This window comes from Arvicanthis niloticus, chromosome 5, assembly GCF_011762505.2.
Source record: "Arvicanthis niloticus isolate mArvNil1 chromosome 5, mArvNil1.pat.X, whole genome shotgun sequence".
Lineage (NCBI taxonomy): Eukaryota > Metazoa > Chordata > Mammalia > Rodentia > Muridae > Arvicanthis > Arvicanthis niloticus.
In genome coordinates this window covers 28,795,021-28,817,015 of record NC_047662.1, presented here as the reverse complement: position 1 = coordinate 28,817,015, position 21,995 = coordinate 28,795,021, and the positions used below count along the sequence as shown (strand labels likewise).

Below are 21,995 nucleotides of genomic sequence, written 5' to 3'. Positions count from 1 at the left end.
ACAGTTTTGTAGATTTGCCCATTAGGGCCACCATAGTCGGCAGTTCCTTCTCTGGGAAGACAAAGGTCAAATTGTCAGTTAATCTCACTTCAGGGAAAATATGCATACAGAGTTGGGAAACTAAGACCAGGATCAGTGTGTGTGTGTGTCACAGCAACATGTAGAGGTTACGTGATAACTTATGGGAGTCAGTTTTCTTCTATCGTATGGGTCCTGGGGATCAAACTCAGGTGGTCAGTTTGGGCAGATATTCTAATGTTTTTCCCACAAATTTTCCTGGAGACTCTTTTTAATGCCAGGCTTTGCACTAATCCTGAGAGGTACTTCAGTGAGGGGAACAAGCTTAATCCTCACCCTCCTGGAGTTTATATACTGACAGAGAAGCCAGAGATTAAACAATAGCTTGTAACAAAAAATTTTGTTGTGATCAGAGCAGCATGGAGCAATGCAGGGAAGAGTGCACTGTCGGGTGTGTGATAGGGATCTGGCCTGCTTCAAAGAGAGGGGGTTCCAGCCCCCTTGGAACAGGGTTCTGTAGGACAGGTCCCACCCAGATGGGTTACTACCACTATCAGGAATTTGGGGCGAAGACTCAAAGTGACAGAAGATGGGTCATCTATCCTGGATTCTGGTGACTGGGGCAGGCTGGACCTGCCATTCTTCCTGACAGACACTGGCACAGTATGGAGCCTTCAGGGAAGCAGGAATGGGGCCTTTCTCCAGGCCTGGGAAAGACACACACATCATTGCTCAGTCAGCCATCAAGGCTGCTGCAGCTCTGGAGGTGAATTGTAGAGGCTAGACTGGCAGCTGGTACTTGGGATGTTACTCACACCTGTCTGGGTCTGTTCAGACATGTGGGAGGCCCAGATGATGCTTTATCAGGTTGCTACCCAGGAGAGGTACCTTGTTTCCTCAGCTTGGATAGAAAGCACCTAGGTCAAGGAACAGCACACTCAAGGGGAAGGGCAGGAGCTGAGGACTCTCCTGTGTAAATCAAGTTTTTTTTTTATTACCGATAAACAGAGAAATACATTTTTTAAAAAATTGTATGCATGGACGTGTGTGTGTGTGTGTGTGTCTGTGTGTGTGTGTGTCTGTCTGTGTGTGCTGGCACACTCGTGCCATTGGTGTACATGTGGGGGTCAGAGGACAACCTTAGATGCTGGTCCTCACCTTCCAGTTTGTTGGAGACAGAGTCTCTTGTACACTGCTGAATACCCCAAGCTGGACCGTGAACTTCCCAGGATTCTCCGGTCAGTCCCTCCTATCTCATGCATAGATGTGTGCTGCCAAGTCTGGTTTTCTGTGAGGGCTGTGGGGATCCAAACTCAAGTCCTCACGCTTACATGACAAGTGTTGGAGAGAAGCACCTAAGTAGAGGATTAGTGTTGGCTCACAGTTTCAGAAAGTCCAGCAGCTTGCTCGGCTCGCCCTGTTGCCCTATGGTGCAACAGGAAGGGCATCGTGGCAACAGGAGCATAGGGCAGAGGCTTGTAGCCTCCTGGCTTCTGATAAAGAGACAAAACACCCTTTATACACGCCCCCCCCCCACCAGTGACCTACCTTCCACAGTGAAGTTTCTTCTTCCAATAACACTATTAAAGTGTAAGTCTATCTGTGGATTAATAAGATCAAGGCACTCAGTATCCACTCATGAGGGATCCCAGTGACTAGATTCACCAATTTGGGACACGTCTTCAACACACAAACCTTTTGGGGGATACTTTATATCCAAGCTACAATGCCCAATACTAGAAACATGGAGGGGGGCCAGCAGGCAGAGCTCCTGGGATGAGTCAAATCGCTGCATGGTTGTCAGAAATGTGGCTTGTTTTCGTGGGCACCATAGAGGCAGAGGAGGGATCTGGATGGCTCTAGGACTCTGAACGTCAGAAGTCAAGGTGACATTCGTGTGTATGGGAATGCAGCACAGGGCTCAGAACAGGACCCAGGGGCCACAGTCAGCAGGGCCAAGAGTAGAAGGTAGAAGGGCTCTCTTCATCCCACACAGGGTCTAAGTGAAAGGTGTATGAGTTCTCTTGGGCTGCTATAACAAGCGATAGCAAACCAGGTGCCTTCAAAACACAGAAATGTGTCATCTCTTTGGGCAGAAATGAGAAATCAGGGTGTTAATGGCATTGCTTCCTTTCAGAGGTTCTGAAGGTGAATGGGCTCCAATCTCCCAGGTCCTGATGTGGCCAGCATCCCTTGGTGCTTCTTGGCTTTGTGCCTGCCTTGTCCTCATTTTCGTCGTCATTGTCACACATTCTTCTCTGTATATTTGTGTCTTCTATAAGGGCACCAATTGTTGAGAGGGGCCCACCCTAATTCAGTATGATGCCATCTTAACTTGGTGACTTTGTTCTACAAGAATATTATCTGCAAGATCTTATTCCAAATTAGGTCACAGAACTGAAATGTAGTTAAGGCTACCTGCCTCTGTCACATCACCCCACGATACTTGACTCGTACAACACCGTGCTGGATTTTAAGGTCATAGTGAATTGAGTACTAGAACTATCTTGGCCACTCACCAGCTTGAGCAAGCATTCCTGCCTGCCCCAGCCACCAATCATCTAAAATGGTGGTGATGTCTGCTGCCTCCTAGGGCTCTAGGGAGGAACTCATGAGGCGCTTAGCAATGCTTGGCCTGTGGGCAGCATCCTGTAATGATGGCAGTTCTTGCTATTTTAATATAACAGTTCACTGTCTGGGCAGCCAGGCACTCTGGGGGGTTCCTCCCAGCATGAGGCAGAGAATAGAGATATAGAATCCTGTGGTGACCATACTGGAGAATCCAACAGGAAGTGCCAACCAGACACCCAAACCAGGGAGTGAGCTGGGGCCAGGGCCTAGACCTTAGTCTCTAAAGAAGACTTTTGGCCAAAAAGAAGATCCTTCCCATTCTGGTAGGAGGCTTTGTTATGGGAACAAGTTCAGGGTCCAGGCTAACCTCTGGATAATTGAATATCAGGGGCCAAAATACAGAGCTGGCATTGGTAAAGTACTGCTTGTCATCAGTTTGAGATCTGGGGCTGGAACCAAGTAGACAAGATCAAATGCCTTCATGTGTGGAAGGGATGCTGAGCAGGACTAGGACTGGGTGCATCCCAATAAAAATCTTGGTAAGTGGAAAGCTACTTACAGGGTAAAAACAACATCCTCAGCAGACATGCTGACTGGCCTAGACATTTAGAAGATGCACAGAAAGGTCTTTAGTGAGACAGGAGAGGAGAAATACCACCTATAAGACTGAAGATTTGGGGACAGGTCAGCGGTTTCATTTTCTTCAAGGTCATGATTTTTGGGACATGAGAACAAAGGATAAACAATGTCTCCAAGCCTCAGTTTCCCCCTGTAATAAAGTGTGGGGTTGGAGCAGATGTTCCTGAAGGTCTGTCGTCCAGCTCTGACAGCCTGTGATTTCACGAATCACACTGGAAGAAGTCCGCCTGAGTGGGAAGAGCCGCCAAGACTGGGCCTTTCATTCTGAGTAATGAACCGAAACCGCGAAGGCTTGACATCTGTTCCAATCTTTCAAGGGAAGTTGGACAAAATAATGCCTTTTTCGGGGAAATCGTTACCAACAGTGAAATATAGTATTTTCTGCCTAAGCCAAAAATGAAGTAGAGAATACCAGCCTTCCTGAAGCCCAAGGGAGAACACTCATCTGAACTCCTAGAGAAGGTCATGTTGGCCAATTACCTCGCTGCCGTAAGCACAGACTGCCATAGACAACACTGTTGCCCAACCCCATTAGAGGCAGGAAGCAGGAAGAGTAGAATAGAGGTTCTGAAGGCCTGCCAGAAAGACTGCTCTGGGGCCCGCGGCTGCCTTCCTCACCAGCTCCTGGGACATTCTTGTGGACTAAGCATTGTGCACAGACACCTTGATCTCATGCAGCTTGCTGTCAAAAGTCCAAGGAGGATCCCCCACCATGGACTTGGGGTTCTATCCAAGAAGCCACTGCAAACCCAGAGACCATACCCAGGAACCAGCAGAGTCTAAGTGCATTCTACCTGTGGAGTCAAACAGCCTCCCAATACAGTGTACACTGAAGGGACTGGGCTAGGGAAGGCAGGGATCTAGAATCAAAGGGCCACTAGTTCTCTCTCATACCATCATTGCAGAGGATTCAGGACTGAAGAAGTCCTTCCGGGTGCTCACCTCATCTCCTGTGATACCCAGGAATCATATCTACACCTAAAGAAGCAGGGCATCACTGGACCAGGTCTCTGGTTCATTCCTGTATCCCACTAGGCCAGTGTCTGGGCACAGTATGTCTTGATCAAGTGTGTATTAGGCAGTTCTCATTGTCCCTGAGCATTCCTCCTCCCACCTCCACCCCTCGTCCATTTGTTCAGACCTTGAACTGAGAGGCATCTGGGAGCTAGGACAGTGGCTCTGTCTCTCTTTTCTGTGCCTGTAATGCCAGGCACGTTCTAACTCACATCCTTAAAAATCTGTAAAAAGGTTTCAATGTAATGAGCCTTTCCCAATGTGTTTCCTCCCTGTATTCCATGAAGTTGGTTTGTTTCACATTTATTCATTCATTTATTTTTATAGTTCACATATGTGCATGCAGGTACAGGCTCATGTATACCAGCCGTGTCCCATGTTTAGAGGTTAGAGGACAACTTGTGGGAGCTGGTCCCTTCCCCACCACATAGGTTCGAAGGACCCAACTCAGGTGATCATCAATCTTGGTGACAGATGCCTTTTATACTCTGGCTGGCATTTTCCTGAATCATGAAGTTCATCAAATCTTTAGGCCCCAAGTATCCATGTTTGGGAGTAGAAGTAAGAAAGATATCAATATCAAAGTATCTCCAAGGTCTCCCAAGCCTGAGGTATTCTCAGACTAGTCTAGATGGGAGTTTCACATGTATCGCCCTTATCTGCTGATGTGATTTCTACTGAAGTACTTATTCCTGTGGTAAGATAAGTAGAGTCTAAGTTAGTGCTGATTTGATAAACACTTTGATTGAAACTCATGTCCCTGACTAGACCTTAAGAGCCACAATACCAAAAACTGTATCTGTTAGGGACAGCTGTCTCTCTAGTTCCTGGAGGATCTCATAAAATAGTGGGTGGGTAGGAATATTGGTGGACAGGTAGATGGATGGACTGATGGGTGTTTAGGTTGGTAGATATATAGATAGATGGGTGGGTACATAAATGGATAAATTGGTTGTGGGTGGCTGGAAGGATGGATAGATATGGATGAATAGGCGGGAGGCCTAACAGGAGACTAAGTAGGTGGGTAGATGGAAGGATGGACAAAGGGGTAGTGAGTGGATGGATAAATATTTCAGTTGATAGGTGGATGAATGGGTCAAGCCAGCAAGTGGCTGCCTTGAGGCATTGCCTTGGCAGAGTCTTTCTGAAGCATGCTCCCTCCAGGCAAAAGGTCATCAGTAGTGGTCTTCAGGACCTCTCTTCCCTTCAGTTGTGCCCATGTAAGGAAGGGAAGCAAGAACTTGTTTCACAGTTTGAAACACAAATACACACAGAAGACTAAGAGGCAGCCTTCTCCAGGAAAGCACTACTAAATATTGCAGAGCCTAAGAGAGAGCTTTGAGAAGAGGAAGGAACAGTGGGTCACCCACAGCCCTAGCCTGCGAGGAGCCTGTGAGTACATATGATGCATGCCTGCTGACATGCAGCCATGCACACTGATCGGTGCCGACCTTCCCTGGGGAAAGAGTGAGCTTCACAAGAATCAAGAATTGGAGGCTGCCAGGGAGAGTCTCAAGGCAGCGTGTGTGAAATAGTGTGAACAGCGGGAAGAATCAGACAAAGAGAGAAGGCACTGTGGGCCACGTGAAGAAACAGGCATAGGGACGGCACCATGCTTAGTGGGGCCTCAGGTTAAGAGAGCTGCTGATAAGATGCAGGGGAAGGATCTTTTTTTTTTTTTTAATTATTAATCAGGAAAACTTCAGACCTAATTTAAGAACATCCCTCATTAAATTTGTGATGCAATGACCTATATTAACAAATCTCATCTCTAGAATTTCCCTCTCCTGCCTCCATGTTAATCCTGCTAGTGAGGCCTCGGACTTGCTCCACCCACATCCTCTAAGGATGATGATGGTGGAGGTGTGTGTGCATGCACACACACATGTATCAACATCAATTTTCTTCTTCAGTATCTCTCTACCTTACTTTATGAGACAGAAGCTCTCTTTGAGCCTGGAGCTGACCAATTGGCTAGACTAGCTGACTGAAGAGCTCTGAGGTCTGTAACCCGAGTTCCTGGACTATGGACTCTCTTTGGTGAGCAGCTTTTTCTATGAATGTTGGGGATCCAAACAGAGGTTCGAGTGCTTTCAGGGCAAACGTGCTGCCAACTGAGCCAGCTCCCCAGTTTCCAAGGAGGGCCCCATCTTTGTCTGACTAGCTTTTGCGTAGGTTTTGAGATCTGATGACCATCCTGAGTGGGCTGAAGTGGTCAAGAGGGATTGAGAGGGCGGAGCTAGGTGAAATAAGCTGTGGACTTCGTGTGGTCCTCGTGTTCTACACTGTCGATAGCTGAGCTGTGTGACCCAGCTACGAGGGTCAGTCAGTGTTGATACTGAACTGCAAGTAAGTGGGCTGGAGATATAGTTCAGTCAAGGACCTGTGTTCTATCCCCAAGACACATGTTAGAGGAAAGGCCAGGTGTGGTGGCACACACTTAACAATCCCAGCGCTGAGGAGGTAGAAGCAGACAGATTCCTGGAGTTTGGTTGCCAGTCAGCTTAGCCTGCTGGTGAGTTCCAAGGCAGGAACTCACTTAAAGGCCAAGGCTCACAATAAAAAATCAAGGTCAGTTGCAATTGAGAAATGGAACCCAAGGTTGTCCTCTGGCCTCCACACTTACATATACACTGCCAGGCATCTGCACACACACACACACACACACACACGAGTAGTTTAATGACCTTGGACCAAGGCTAATGGCACCATCTCAACCAATGACCTGTGAGTGAGTTCTCCAACACCTCCATCCCAAGGCTTTGCTCATGACCTGTTTGTCTATTGTCTCTTTACAGAAAGCAGATCTGGCTGTGGCTCCCCTGACCATCACCCATGTTCGAGAGAAGGCCATTGACTTCTCTAAGCCTTTTATGACCCTTGGAGTAAGCATCTTATATCGCAAGCCCAATGGCACCAACCCCAGTGTCTTCTCCTTCCTCAACCCCCTTTCCCCAGACATCTGGATGTACGTGCTCCTTGCCTACCTGGGTGTCAGCTGTGTCCTCTTCGTCATTGCCAGGTAAGGAAATGGGCCAAGCTGAAAAGCATAGGAAGCTAGGCAAGCCCCCTTTGGCTCGGAAGGCCCAAGGTTTGGATTACTATGGTTCCTGATGCTTCCCCATCCCCACCCCATCCCCGGACGGCTCAGAGCCTTTATCCCTGAAGAATGGTCAATGCCCCTCCCCCTGGGCTTGAATCACCCAATCCTCCTTCTGGTCCATGCCAGTGACACTGAGATTTGGTAATTGCATTCTCATTCCCAGATGGAAAAGCCTGGCCAACGCTCAGGAATGCACTACCTGAGTGGAGCACCTGGGATGGCAGGCCAGACCCAAGTGCACTGCATGGCCCAATGAATAGCTTAAAATATAGAAAACAAATCATATCTAAGCAGTCCACACAGCAGAAGAACCAATCCCCATGAGCTACGCACATGCCATGTAAAGAAACATGGCACACAGGCATGCATGCCTAGGATCCATGCTTGCACACTGACTCGTTCACGCATGTGCCACCTGCCTGGAATTCACACTTGCACTGTGCCTACCCGTTTTATTATTCATTAGAAACAGAAAAGTATACACTCATAGTGGTTATTGAAAGTGGGTCATTAGGGAAGCAGGTTCTGCCCACGTTGATTGAGTGCCAGGTATTTGTCAAGCACCCTGGTCTGTACCTTGACACCCTTCCATTTTCTCTGACAGCATCCCTTAAAGGCACCCAAGACCCACTGAGGCCATATGAGCAGTAAGGGACACATCCAAAATGTGCACTTAGTTTCACTGAAGTTTTGTCTATGTCTTTGGACACTGCTTGGTCCCCTCCTCAATCTCCCTGACCCCTCCCAGTGAAGTTTCCACCCCTCCCTCCAGACCCCATCCCTGCCCTGAGTCCTCTTTGCTCTAAAGCCTAACTAGGTGTAAAGGGAAGCCTCTCTGGAGAGGCAATTTGAGATCCAAGGACCTGGTGTTTCGCCTTTTTTTTTTTCTCTAGAGCTTCCTTTGAAACAACCCCCCCCCCTTTCCTCTGCTCCCTTCACTCTCTGCCTCCTCCCACACAGAGAGAGACCAAAGGAAAAGTGTGCAAGGCAAAATCACCCAGCCTCCCAGGCCTTTTGCAGCAGCGCCCGGGTGCTACTGCAGCTGCCCTGCCTGCTCAGCCCAGCCAACAGCGAGCGGCACGGTGAGGCCTTCATCGCCCTCTCTTCACTAATGGTCTAACAAGCCTTTGAAAGCAGAGCTGCTCTCTTGCGCTCTCAGCGTAATTTTCTTGAAGCTCCAGTGGCCTCTCAGCCTCCCACCCCTCCAAGACGGGAGCATTTGCAGCCTTAGTTCTGTCTGTTTGATGTGTGTTGCCCCCCCCTCCCCCAAGATATGGGCCATTCATCTGCTGAAGGCATCTGGGTATGTGTCCAGCCTGTCCCTACTGGCTAGGAAGACGGCAGCTCCCCTCCCAAGGCTAGTCTGAGATGCTCAAGAAAAATGCGGTTTTCTACATTGACTAGGATGCCATGAGGTACCTGCAGAGGCAGGAGAGGGATGAAAGTCTGGGGCATAGAGCTGAAAAAGGCAGGGTCACCCCATGGAACACACAACACAGCTCTTAGCCATTGTCCTTTACAATAGTCCTGTAAGGTGGGGAGAACTATCCCCCTGTTACAGAAGCAGAAACCAAGGCTCAGAAAGGTTAAGTCAATACCCAAAGTCACAAAGTTTCCTTGGCAGGGTCCCATTTGAAATTAAATGCAGCATTAGGCGTTAGGGAGCAGCAAACTGCAGTGCACACAGATGCTCAGTGGGGTACCACTGGGTACCTGCTGGCTTAGACTGGACAAAGGAGCAGGGCAGGTTAACTGCACAAGGTGCACATGGCACCTCCCTTTCCAGCCATCATCAATTCTGTCCTCTTGTCTTCTGTACTATAAGGTTCCAGTCTTCTCCTACACTGTAATGGGCACCCAGGGCTGTGAACCTTTCTTTGGTTGGGGAAAACTCAACCTTTGAAAACATTACCAAAAGGCCTTTCTGGCATCAGCTGCATTCATCAGAATAAGCAGCTCTGTCTCTGGGACCTTGTCTTCTTAAAGCTTTGCCATCGAGTGACACTTTGGAGCCCAAAATGTCTTCACAGCAGAGCCCCAGAGGACCTGGATACCCTTTATTGTCAGTGTACCTCCAGGACATTTTTTCTCCAGCAGTGGGAACTGGGTCAGCTTCAATTCCCACCAGTAGGGTGGTGTTAAAACACACGTGAGTGATTAGAAGCACAGGCTGGTTCTGGGGGGCTGATCTGGAAAAGGGTAGCAAGTTTCAACACAGAAATTTCTATGGCAGGATCCTGGGATGATGTAGTAATTTTTTATGTCTGTATGTATGTCTTGGTCAGTCTGTGTGTGTGTGTGTGTGTGTGTGTGTGTGTGTGTGTGTGTGTGTGTGTGCGTGGGTGTGGGTGGGCATGGGTGTGTTACACTAAAAGTAGGGCCAAGGGCCAAGGAGATGGCTCAGGCAATAAAGGTGCACTTGACATCAAACCTGAAGACCTGAATTGTATTTCAGGGTCTCACATGGTAGAAGGAGAGAACTGACTCTTGTAAATTATCTTCTGACCCCCAAATGTGTGCTATGGTGCGAATGCCCACTCACATATGATAAACAAATAAATGCAATGCAAATTTTAATTAGATAGATAGATAGATAGATAGATAGATAGATAGATAGACAGATAGCTGGACCCCTGAGCTCTGCTCAGGTCTCATCTTTCCTCTGCCCCTAGCCCTCCAGCCAGGAGAGGTCCCAGAGGAGCCAGGTCTCTTGGTCCCCAGGGTAAACCACCACAGCCTATGGCCTTAGCCCACTGCCAAACCACTCCTAGGTCTCCCTGAGCCACGAACTTTGTTTCTACCTGAAATCTGGGGGCTGAGGTTCCATGGATTTTACAAAAGGGCTGCCTGATTTTTTCTATGATTTCTCCTTCAGCCCCAAGGTGTGCCTCCCAGAGCTGTGCCCCCTTAGATAGTCCATTCCTCCCTCCACTGTGTCTTCAGTGGCCTATGGTCTCTGCCTGTTACAGTCCATTGCTTTTCTAGCATGGAGCCAACATGGACCTGAACCAGGTTCCATCTGTGCGGACTCAGTGGGGAAGTATTGTGTACCCAGGGCCCCTAAACCTGGTGGACTCTGGGCCTGCAGCAAAGACTCTTCTACCTAAAACATAAGCTCCCACCAAGCCCTGCCCTCCAAACACCTCAGGACCTGCCATAGAACTGCACATAACATCCATTCTGGGTTGTGTCTCAGACCTGCACCACTGAACCTTGGGCTCTTCCTTGGGGTTTTAAGAGTTTCTAACCAATTCTAGCTCTTTCCCTTTGACAATCCTCAACCCAGTTTGAAGCCTCACATGGAAATGTCCTGTCCAGTGGGGCATCTGCTTCCTGGAAATGTAACTGTCTTCACCTGAGCCCTGGGAGTAGCAGGTGACAATATAGCTGCTTGAGACGGGACCTGGGAGCTGGGAAGGGCCTCAAGGGCTTCATAGTAAAAACAGAAACAACCCCCACCCCCCGCACTTGTCTGGCCTCCTTTGCCTCCTGCATCCTGCACTGTCTCAGCCCCCAGTACACACACAGCTGCCCCGACCCAGTGACTTTTCAGTCTCTCCATCTCTTTGCATCTCTCTTGCGTCTTCAGACTGACTCATTTGTAAGCAAAACTCGGGCCAGTCAACCAGGCTTCCCTTCCTCGGTTGGGAATCCTCTTCCTTAGAAGGAGGTGGTGTGGGGTAGTGGGTTTAAGCAACCTTCTCCTGTTAGGCATATGTTCCTATACTCAAACACAAAAATCTGAAATTAAATCCCACATTGTTCTCTCCATGGGGTAGGATTCTGGGGCACTTATGCTTTCTCGCTGTATTCTTGTATACTATTTGAATATTTTATAATAAATATCTTTTCCTTTTTTTTTAATTATACAAGAAATTCAAATGCACTTTCTCATTTCCAAAAAAAGATTCGTGTCATGCAGATAAAGTAACAGATTTGGCTGAAATTCCTTTTGCCCTTCTTACCTTCCCCCGACACGCCAGAGGCACATGCTAATATATATGGAAACTTCTAGACCCTTGAGTATTCATTCACATACACATTTACCTATAGAGCTGTATGGCCATGTTAGGCAGCCTTAGAAATGCAATCGTATTGTTTTTATTTTCAATCACTTTCTTTTCATTAGACAGGCCATGTTGAAAATGGTTCCCTGTCTAGCGACGTCTAGATGCATGCTGTTCTCTTTAACAGCTGTGGGATATTTTGGTGTGGCTCTGGCATGGTTTATTTAATCATCCCTCTACTGAAGGACATTTAGGTTATTTTCAGGGTTTTTTTTTTTTTCTATTGCAAACAACACTTTGATATACATCCTTGAGGACTTTCCTTTATGCTCCTGTATGAGTGTTTTCCTAGACGGATAATGACTTGCAGCTTCCCAAGGTAGAAGGGCACACACGCTTTTAATTTGAAGGGTGATTCAGAATTACTTTATAGCCAGAAAAGGGCACTGGGAGTAAAGTAAAGGACAGGACGAAACCTGGTCCCAGTAGGCCTTTGCCTATCAGTCCAGCCAGACAGTAAGCCAAGGGGCTCTGGAGTGGTTGGTACCCCACACTGGTGCTTGTTGCTAAGCAGTAGTCTCCTGCGACTTGCCCTCACTGCTCCCCTTCACCCTGCAGATTCAGCCCTTACGAGTGGTATGATGCCCACCCCTGCAACCCCGGCTCTGAGGTGGTGGAGAATAACTTCACGCTGCTCAACAGCTTCTGGTTTGGAATGGGCTCCCTGATGCAACAAGGTAGGTGTCTGCCCTCTCGCCCAAGGAAGGTAGCTTTTCTCCTCGGCAGATCCTTTGCCCTGTCCAGTGCCAGCTGCCTTCAGAAGGCAGCTTCGGGCCTTATTAAGCTAACCAAAGGCTGGAAACACAGCTGATCCCCCGGTTCATGCCCTCACCCCTGATTCACAGCCTGCTCCCTGGCTCTAGGCAAAGTCAGCTCAGGATCTGAAACCATCAGCCACCCTGACCTGTGTCATGTGCGATACATTCCCAGTACCTTCGATTGTTGTTGGGATGGACAAGACCATGCTGCCTGCTGGGCTGACTGGCAACTTCTCCATGGCAGAACAAAGTTGATCAAAGCCGGCTGGGGGTTGGTACCATCACCATCGAGGCAGAGAGGCTGGACAGGAGGCTCTGCCTCTGCGTAACAGTGCTGTGACGGTGTGTGGGTGAGGAGATTAAGAAACCTCCAAGACATTGTTAGGTCAGGGTTAGGTGAAGTTGACTGAGGCTGGGACTTCTGCCGTGTACATCAGAGACAGTATCCCTGGAGGACGACTGTCTTCCATCTTAGAGAGAGGGTCCCAAGCTGACTGGCCCTGAGAATGGGTTCAGCCTTTTAGGAATGTCTGAAGATACTTACCTGGCAGGGGAGATACCATGATCAGGAAGGTGATTTTCCCAGGGCGAGGCTCATCCATTGCACTCCGAATGTGCTGACCCCTGTGATTTCCCCAAATTCGGGAAATTCAACTGCATAATTTGTGGTAGTGGGGGACTGCGTTTGCGCTCTCCCCTGTGTGTGTGTGTGTGTGTGTGTGTGTGTGTGTGTGTGTGTGTGTATATATATATGAATGTCTGAAGATGCTTAAATATCTAGAAAGCAGCCAAGCATGGTAGCTCATATCTGTAATTCCAGCATTTGGGTGACTGGGATTGGAGGATTAATGTTCAAGACAAGAAGACGAGTAAGCCTGAGCTACAGAGCAAGGCCTTGTCTCAAAGCAGAGGAGCAGGGGAGAGAGTCGGGGGAAGTGGGGGGATTGGGGAGGAGTGTAGCAAGATGATTCAGCGAATAAAGGCACTTGCTCCCAACCTGATGACCTGCTGGGAAGCAAAGGACCTACTCTAACTGCAAGGCCTTCATGCCTCAAGACCCAGCAGGTACCCTGATCTTCAGGAGGCAAGATGAAGATGTCAGATGAATAAGGGAAGAAAAGAAGAGAGGGAGGCACGGAGGGAGGAAGGGCATTCTCCTCGGTAACCCTCACACACTGTCCACTGGCCTGCAAGCACTGTGGAGCTGTGAGTGCAGCAGAGGAGGAAGCAGACCTGTTCCACCACTGACCAATGGGCTCCAGCAGCTGGGAAGTGACAGGAGGCTTTCATGGGAAGCACCTCCATTAGTCCCCGCTATTAACAAGCATCCTGAAGGCTTACCTTGCTTCGTTGCCTATCATCTTTGTTCAGTGACAGTTGAGAAGGACCCGGAAGCCCCTTCGCTGCTGTAATGACTCTTCTAATGCTGCCTGCTGCTCCTCAAAGTCCAGGTCCCAATGCATCTCCCGCATGGTTTTGATTAGGAGGGGAAAAAAAAAAAAAAAACTAGCTATTTGAAAAACTCTCCCTTGAGTGACTTCTTTGAGAGTGAGAGAGAAAAGAATCATTCATATCAAAGCAGACGTTTTCAGATTGTGGGTCCAAATATTCCAGAAAGTTCAGGAGTCACTCACTATTTAAATCTCTTGAAAGCCAGCTAGTTAATTACTTCAGTTAGAAGGTTTCATCTAAATTGTTCTCCGCACCCAAGGTCAGGGAGGAAGAGTGATATATTTTAACAAAGAGCTTCCAAAAATGTTGATTTTTCTTCTCCTGCCAAGTGCCTCACAGCAATCTCATATTTGTATACTGCTCGTATTTCTGATGTGTCTCCCTTCAAATTATATCGTTGCGGTATCGCAGGGTTTTTTTTGTGAGGCTGGGACAGAGAAAGGACAATTCTTTATCCTTTGCAGAGTCCAGAACAAGGGAACTGTCTGGCCTTAGATCACCCAGAGAACTGGGAACAGGATTTTCTCCCAGAACTCATAGGTTCTGACCCCTAAACCGTGGTCCACAGACAGGCATTGGAGAGGCTGAAGAACCTGTGAAATAGTGTGTGTGTGTGTGCGTGTGTGTGTGTGTGTGTGTGTGTATGAGCCGCACTTGAGTTTGTGCCTCTGTGTGTGCACGTGCTCATTTGTGTGTGCTTGTGAGTATACACTATCAAATACCAGCCTGGACCAGACTCACACGAAAGGCTGAGTGCATAGTATTCATTCCTCTCTTCTCCGCTCTTCAGTTATTGACTACTTTGGTCTTAAGGTGGATCCAATTATTTGCATTGTAGTCAAGTTTCCAGTGATATTGAGGAACTCTGGGGCTAATCCACTAGTCTAGGGAAATGGTCTCAGCACCTATGGGAGTATCTGGTAATGTCATGACCCAGAGTTTGGGGCACCCATGGCCTACACACTGTAAGGTATCTCCCCTATTCTCCTAGGATCTGAACTGATGCCCAAGGCTCTGTCTACCCGCATCATTGGCGGCATCTGGTGGTTTTTCACCCTCATTATCATCTCCTCCTACACGGCCAACCTGGCTGCCTTCCTGACTGTGGAGCGCATGGAGTCACCCATCGACTCCGCTGATGACCTGGCCAAGCAGACCAAAATAGAGTATGGTGCTGTCAAGGATGGGGCCACCATGACCTTCTTCAAGGTGAGAGTCTCTTTTTCCTCACGTCACCCAGAGCTCACCTTCCTGGGCTCTTTTCTGAGTAGAAAAGGGCAGCTCTCTCCCCTTCCCTCCCTCTCTACTCAGAATTCAGGGGACCTGAATTCCAACCATAAGGCTCAGCCTCTCCCTGGTGAAATCTGTTAACTTTAAGGAGCTGTGACGATGAGCTGTGTAGATTGGTCTCAAGTTCTGAAAACTGTTGGGATAAGCCATGTGAATCATGGGAGGAGGATAGACAGAAAAGACTGGACAAAGCAGGAAGAGAGAAATGGCCTAGTCCCAGACAGCCCTGGGACCATCGGTACCCTGCTCTTGGCTTGGGGTCTTAGTCCATCTGTCTCTAAGAGGCTGACTTGGTGTAGGTAAGCTGCCCATTTCCAAGAGTAGAAGGCACATCCCCTCCTCTTAGAATACCAGTGTCTTCACAGAAAGTCCCTGTCACCTGCCTAGGTGACTGCTTTCACAGGAGTCAGGACTCTGTTGCCCCTCCAGCTTTGAAAGTGTTTGCTCAGTTCTACGGTTTTACCTTTCTGTCATCCTAGTTGAAGTCAAGGGTCTCTGGCTGAACCCACAAAAGGGTAGGTTCGTTGTGCTTCTAGATAAATAGCAGTAGCTGTAGCCCTGAGCGTTCACAGTGGGCCAGACTGCTCCTTGCCTGGCCTCTGTTAACCCCCTCAAACCTTGTGAGATTGGCACTGTAATTACTCCCAGTCAACATGTGGAAACGGAGCCGATGACAGATCAATAACTTGTCTGAGGATTCACATCCGGAGGAGCTGGACCCCATCCTTGTCTGCTTCTCTTCAAAACTTAGGTGTTAAACCAGTGGTGTTGGGACTTGAATGTGTGTCTGAATGCCACCAGGGGCCTCTGTCATCAGAAAGGATGTCATCTCCCTGCCCCACTCCCCCATCCTGTGCACACCCAAACACACACACATACACATCTGACTCAGGAGGCCTAGGGTGGAAACATAATGGGTTTTCTGAACTGAGAACATAGCTTATTTGGTAGAGTGCTTGGTTCAATCCCAGCACAGCAAAAAATTGTATAGTGCTGCAGGAGCATTAGAAGCTCAAGGTCATCCTCAGCTACATGAGGTGTGAGAGGCTAGCCTGAGCTATGTAAGAGAGAGAAAAGAGGGAGGGGCAAGAGAGAGAGAGAGAGAGAGAGAGAGAGAGAGAGAGAGAGAAAGAGAGAGGAGACATAGAGAGAAGAGGGAGGAGAGAGAAAAAAGAGAGAGAAGGGGTGGAGGTAGAATTGGAGAGAAAGAGGGAGTAAGGAAGAGCAAGGGAGGGAGGGAGGAGAGAGAGGGGTGGGGTGGGGGGAGAGGGAGAGAGAGGAGAATTCTAACAAGTTCCCAGATGCTGCTGGGCCTTCAGCTGGGGATGCTTTGAGAAGTGGTCCTCTAATTACCCCTTGGAAGCATCAGGCTTGGGAACTCTGCGGGTGTATCCATTGGCTTATTAATCAGCTGCCCTCTGCCAGTCCGGAAGCCTTTACTTCCCTTTACTCTGGGCTCTGGTTCTTTATCCCTGAGCTCTTGCCTCTTTGGAAACTTCAAGAAATGGACTGAGCCCCAACGGGGACCTGAGGAAATAAAGGAAGAAATTAGAGTGGAGAATGCCTCCATCCCATGGGTGCTCACGCCCCAGCACTCTCTGCTGGCTCTGTGTCTCCTGAGGCTAGAGGCAGCCACTAACTGAAAAGAAAAGGGAAAGACCGGGCTTCCCCTTGCACTCGGCTACCGGCTACCGCCAGTGGAAGCTGGTCCCACCAGCTGCTGGGGAGGGCGCAGTGCACACTAAGATCAAGGGGAAATAAAATGTTGTCAAAGGTACATTAGGCACTTGTTGGAATCTTGTGAGTGTGAGCAAGTCTGGCAGTGTATACACATGTACGGCTGTGTGTGGATGGCACATGTTAATGAGTATTTTGCACATGTGACATGCATGAGCGTCTGCCTATATGTGCATATGTAGATCTGAGCTTGGACATGAATGTTTGCATCTCTCTCTCTCTCTCTCTCTTAGTGTGTGTGTTGCGCGTGTGTGTGCACACGCGTGCATGTGTGTGTGTCTGTGTGTGTGTGTATGTGTGTCTGCATGTGTGTGTGTCTGCATGTATGTCTGCATGTGTGCACGCGCGCGCGCACGCGCGCGCGCGCGCGTGTGTGTGTGTGTGTGTGTGTGTGTGTGTGTGTGTGTGTGTGCGTGCCTATGTGCACTACGTGCTTGCTCACTCCCTGTCCTCGGGCCACAGCCCAGCCCTTTGAGTACTGGAGCTTCTCATGCATTAGGCATGAGCCAGTCTCTAGCAGGGCTCCCGATCAAAGGAAAGAGGCATAAATAAGCCCGGTGCAGGCTCATCTCGGCTGATTGGAGGCCCCGCCTCCCTCCATGCAGAGATGCTCAGATTGCCTTCTCTCAGCCCAGTCCCAGCTCCCCGCTGAGCCTCAGTCCTCAGCATCAAGCAGCCACTGCACCCTCCTCCCCTGCAGACACCCTTCTCCCCTGTAGACACCCTCCTCCCCTGCAGACACCCTCCTCCCCTACAGACACTCTCCTCCCCTGCAGACACCCTCCTCCTCCCCTGCAGTGGGAAGACAGAGGAGGGTCACAGAATCTGCTACCCAGCCAGGACTATGGGGCTTACAGGCCCATTAGCCAGAAACAGCAGCAGAGTGACCCTAGGTGGGACCAACTCCACTTCCATTCTCTCCTGACCAGGCTAATACTTCTCTGCAGTCCGCCACATTGTCCCAGGCGTGTGTCCATACGTTTGTTTCTCTGTCGTCCTAACAACCCTAGAAAGCGGATGTGTCCTATCTCCTCATGTTACACAGTGGAAGCAAGGCTCCGAGAGACTTGACTAACTACACACAGCTAAAACTGCAGAGCTAGGATTTGAACCACACCTAACTGTGAATAAGCCTCTACACTCTATCCTTTCTATCAGTTGTTGTCTCGGGATCCCACCATAGTCCTTAGCAGTCTCCTTTGAGGAAGAACAAAGGTGTGGCGGGTTGGGCCATGTCCACAACCCAGAACAGTCTTGGCACACTGGTCACACAGAGGATTAATGAAGTTGAGCGTCTGATGCTGTGGAAGGGATGGAATTGAAAGGTGGTAAGGCCAAGAGGAGCTGATATTGGAGCCAGTGATAAGCATAGACAGTATGCAGGCAGCGTTCCCCACATGCCCCAAGTTTAAAACAAGTTAATTTATTTCTGTGGCTAGCATATTCCTGGTTAGGCGCTACACATACATAGAACTAAGGAGAGATGGCTCAGTCAGTAAAGATCTTGCTGTGTAAACATGAAGACTTGAGTTCATATCCTCAGCACCTATGTGAAAGCCAGGCGTGTTGGCAGCCACCTGTTGGGTGTGGGAGTAGAGAGAGGAGGGCCCCTGTACCTCTCTGGCCAGAATGCCTAAGTGAATTGGTAAAGCTTGTGTTCATTGACAGACCCTGTCTCAAGAAATAAAAAAAAAAAAACAAATGAGAAATATACGAGCCTCTAGCTGTCATAAGCCTGCACACATGCACACACACACACACACACACACACACACACACACAAGGCCATGGAGACACACCCCCAAGTAAGTAAGTAAACAAAGCTCCCATGACTAAAAGTAGACCATAACCAAGGGAACGGCATGAAGCAGGACATCAGGGCCCCAAGCCCCTTGAGCTCAGCCAGCTGCTTGCCGGAAGCAGGGAGTCTAGAATCTACCCCCTTAGCTCTGAAGGAGGTTTGCTGAGAGAATTGTCAGGGAGCAACAGACATCACAAACAGCGTCTCCTGTGTTGTCCTCCCTTCCGTCTTGGAAGATAAAAATTAATTAGGAGATGAAAAAGGAGGCCTTTGAAAGCACTGTTTGGCTGTAAAAATATGTAGGCAAAAATGTAAAGGAGGCTGTGGGGGAGGTGAGCTCCTGGCAGGGAAGCAGGCCGCTTTGAAGGGAGGGAATGTTGGAAGAGACTCTGCAGGGATTGTGGCCTCTTTGAGTGGTGGAGTTGGGTGCTCTGCACAGTGAGGCTGCTGGGGAAAAGCATGGGAGCCTAGAGCCTAAAAAGCCAGGCTCCCCAGCCCTCCCCATGGCTGAGCCCTCCCCTAACATGGGCCTTAACTGTAGCATCTCACCTGGAAGGGGCCTAGAGGGGCTGCCCTGCATACCTACCCTAGGTACCGGTTTGAACAGTGGGTGTTTCCCCAAGCTGGAGGGCTCAGGAGGCTACCCACACCTCAGCTCCCAGCATCTCAGGCCCCCTCTCTTCCACTGCCCTCCCTCCCTTCACAACAGTAGACCTAGTTTGCAGCAGAAGCAGGGTGGGAAGGCCAGGCAGCAGCCAGTATGGTCCAGCCTGGTGCAATTGAGCACCATGCTTTAAAGTCAGACCCACCAGGATGTGTCCTGGGTGGTATCTCCGATGGGTGACTCTGAGCAAGTCGTTTCACTGCTCCAAGCCCCAGGTTGCTCACCTGGACAAAGTAGATATTGATTCCTACTTATGACCATTCACTAGAGAAGGCAGTGAGCTCCTAGGTCTTCAGTGATCATCAGGACAAGGAAATATCTTGCCTCAAAGCCCCCTCCTGAAGCAGGTAACTCAAGCAGAAAGCACCTTGACACCGGGAGATTCTCCTTTCTCCAGGGTCTCTGGGCCGGGCCTACTGAGCTTTGTGGTAGATTTTGTGCCTCTTATGACCAGGTGCATGTCCATACACACAGAGACAACCAAGGAAACTGGGAGTCAGGTCTTAGAAGGATTCTTTCACTGGGGAGGCAGAGACAACTGAACCTTTATAAGTTCTGGGTTACCCTGGTCTACACAGAGTTCCAGGCCAGTGAAGGTTACATTGTGAGACCCTGATTCCAAAACAAAAGGGAAGAGTCTAGGAGATTACAGAAAGAAAGCAGCAGATACAGCCAAGGTTCAAGGATGGCAGGGAAGTCCCTGAAAACGCCTAGGCTTCAAAAGACCTCCCCGGACCTTAGTTTCACCTTCTGTGAACTGGGTATAATGGTGTCCTCAACTCCACAGAGTTCCTGAGATGATTAACGAGGGGATTTCTAGATGCAGCTTTGAGGGTTTTCTGTTCTATAAGAGACATCTCATGACATTGGATAAATAGCCTTACTATTTACTAATGCAACTGGTGGCACAGGCCCATCTACCCCATAGACATGATTCTGGGGCCATCCTTTGCTTGCTTCAATGCAGAAAAAAAATTTAAGCTTGTCGCCAGCATTTTGAAATATAGAAACTTTTGCATTGGAAATATTCACGACTCCAGTCTCTTGAAAATGTGAACAATCTGGCATCTCTATGCTGGCACTCCTGCAGAGCCTCTCCTGGGGCACAGAGGCTTCCAGTCCCACTCAGACTCAAAACATCTCCCATAGCAGGGCTGGTCCTGTCAGCACTTGAGGTTCCTATCCGTGTGTGTGTGTGTGTGTGTGTGTGTGTGTGTGTGTGTGTGTGTGTGGTTTTTTTGAGACAGGGTTTCTCTGTGTAGCCCTGGCTGTCTTGGAACTCACTCTGTAGACCAGGCTGGCCTCGAACTCAGAAATCCGCCTGCCTCTGCCTCCCAAGTGCTGGGATTAAAGGTGTGCGCCACCACCGCCCGGCCTGAATTCTTTTTTAATGTGGGCTCTGGGCATCAAATTCAGGTCCTTGAGCTTTCAAGGCAAGCATTTTACCAACTCAGCCACCTCCCTTCCTCCCACGTTTTGTGTCATTTATTTTCCATAACTGTTCTGAACTCTTCTGCACTATGAAGATTATTTCCTCTTTCTAGGTGGGAAAACTAGGAGGAGCCTTAAGGAATGGCAACGCCAGCCACATAGAGAGCCTTAGGGTCAGACTTCTGTGTTCATTATGGCCATTCCTTTGCTGAGTTTGATGATAGCCAGGTGCAGTAGCATCCTTAAAGGCCCCATTTTACAGACTTGGAAGGTGAGGCCCAGAGATGTGGTTGACACAAAGAGCTGGCATTTGAAGACAAGCTAGTGTGACACTGGTGTCCATGCAGTAGAGGTGACCCCTCTGTGATCTCCCATCCCCACCTACAATCTTTATCTCTAGGTCTCCTCTGAGGGAAAAGCCACAGCCCCTCTTGAGACTGTAATAGCAAAGGCAGGGCACTCAGAGAGGCCTCTTGGTGTTCACAGATATAAACCAGGAGAAGTGATTAGCTGCTCCAGGACATGGCTCTGATGGAGCCAAAGACTCCCCATCCTGGGATAGGCACGCTAATTAATCTAGGAAAAGGTCTCTTCTTCAGAATGGAAAATACCCAAAGTCTCGCATGGAATCACACTGAGCTGCCTCTCGACACACATTCCCTGAGATTTAGTTGCGTTCAAAGCTGATAGATACGTGTTTATATATTCATATACAGCCCCATATACACTCTCTTGTACAGAAATGTTAAATTCTCAAGATTAAGTGTCTTCGGTTGAAGAAAATCAATTCACTTCTTTGAGGATGCTGAAATGGGAGAGTCGTGAGCCTGGAACTTCCTTTCTTGCCAATTTTTCCTGATTTAAAAAAAAAAGCATCTTCATCCTGGCAGATCGCCCTGTGTTGGCTGCTCCAAACGATTCCATTAATTGATTTAGGTGACTGGCTCTGCAGTAATCCTTATTAAGGCTTCCACCAGAGCCAAGACAGACAGATGACTTCGGAGTTGTAGGTATATGGAACTCCACTCCCCAAGGAGGTGACTGTAGATCAGGCTGGCAATGGTGACAGGGCCCCACAGAGATGACAGGGAGCTTTGCTTCTTTCTATGGTGGACATGTCGGGGGCTGTGTTCCAGAATCACTGAACTGTTCGAGGAGACTGTGGGCAGGTATATCTGACAATGGGTCCCAAAGTCTAGGTCAAGAACAGTAAGGGACATCCAAAAGAAACAGGTTGCAGAACTCCTGTGACAAAAAAAAAAAAAAAAAAAAGGGCGGGGGGGGGGGTGCTGTGAGTTTGGAGCCCTGGAACTGGAAGGTGGAATTCTTGAAATGCATGTCACAGCAGACTTCTTCCTGGTGTCATCTCCTCTCTTAAGTGACCCACATTCTCCCACGTCCATTCTTGTTCCTTTGTCTGCTAGTATCTTCTTCAAAGCCTATCTGCCTC

At 48.9% G+C, this 21,995-nt stretch overlaps 1 protein-coding gene and 1 non-coding gene across 3 annotated transcripts in view; both read left to right on the top strand.

Moving 5' to 3' along the window:
- Grik3 (glutamate ionotropic receptor kainate type subunit 3) overlaps positions 1-21,995 on the top strand; it is a 214,825-nt gene that overhangs the window by 179,735 nt on the left and 13,095 nt on the right. For both annotated transcript variants that reach the window (XM_034502711.2, XM_034502712.2), the window contains exons 11-13: positions 7,041-7,264; positions 11,971-12,089; positions 14,614-14,831. In XM_034502711.2, coding sequence (XP_034358602.1) covers positions 7,041-7,264; positions 11,971-12,089; positions 14,614-14,831 — 561 coding nt within the window. The remainder of the gene's footprint in view (positions 1-7,040; positions 7,265-11,970; positions 12,090-14,613; positions 14,832-21,995) is intronic.
- On the top strand, positions 12,707-12,870 carry LOC117709670 (U1 spliceosomal RNA). Its single transcript, XR_004606918.1, has one exon. It is a non-coding gene; the product is annotated as a U1 spliceosomal RNA (small nuclear RNA).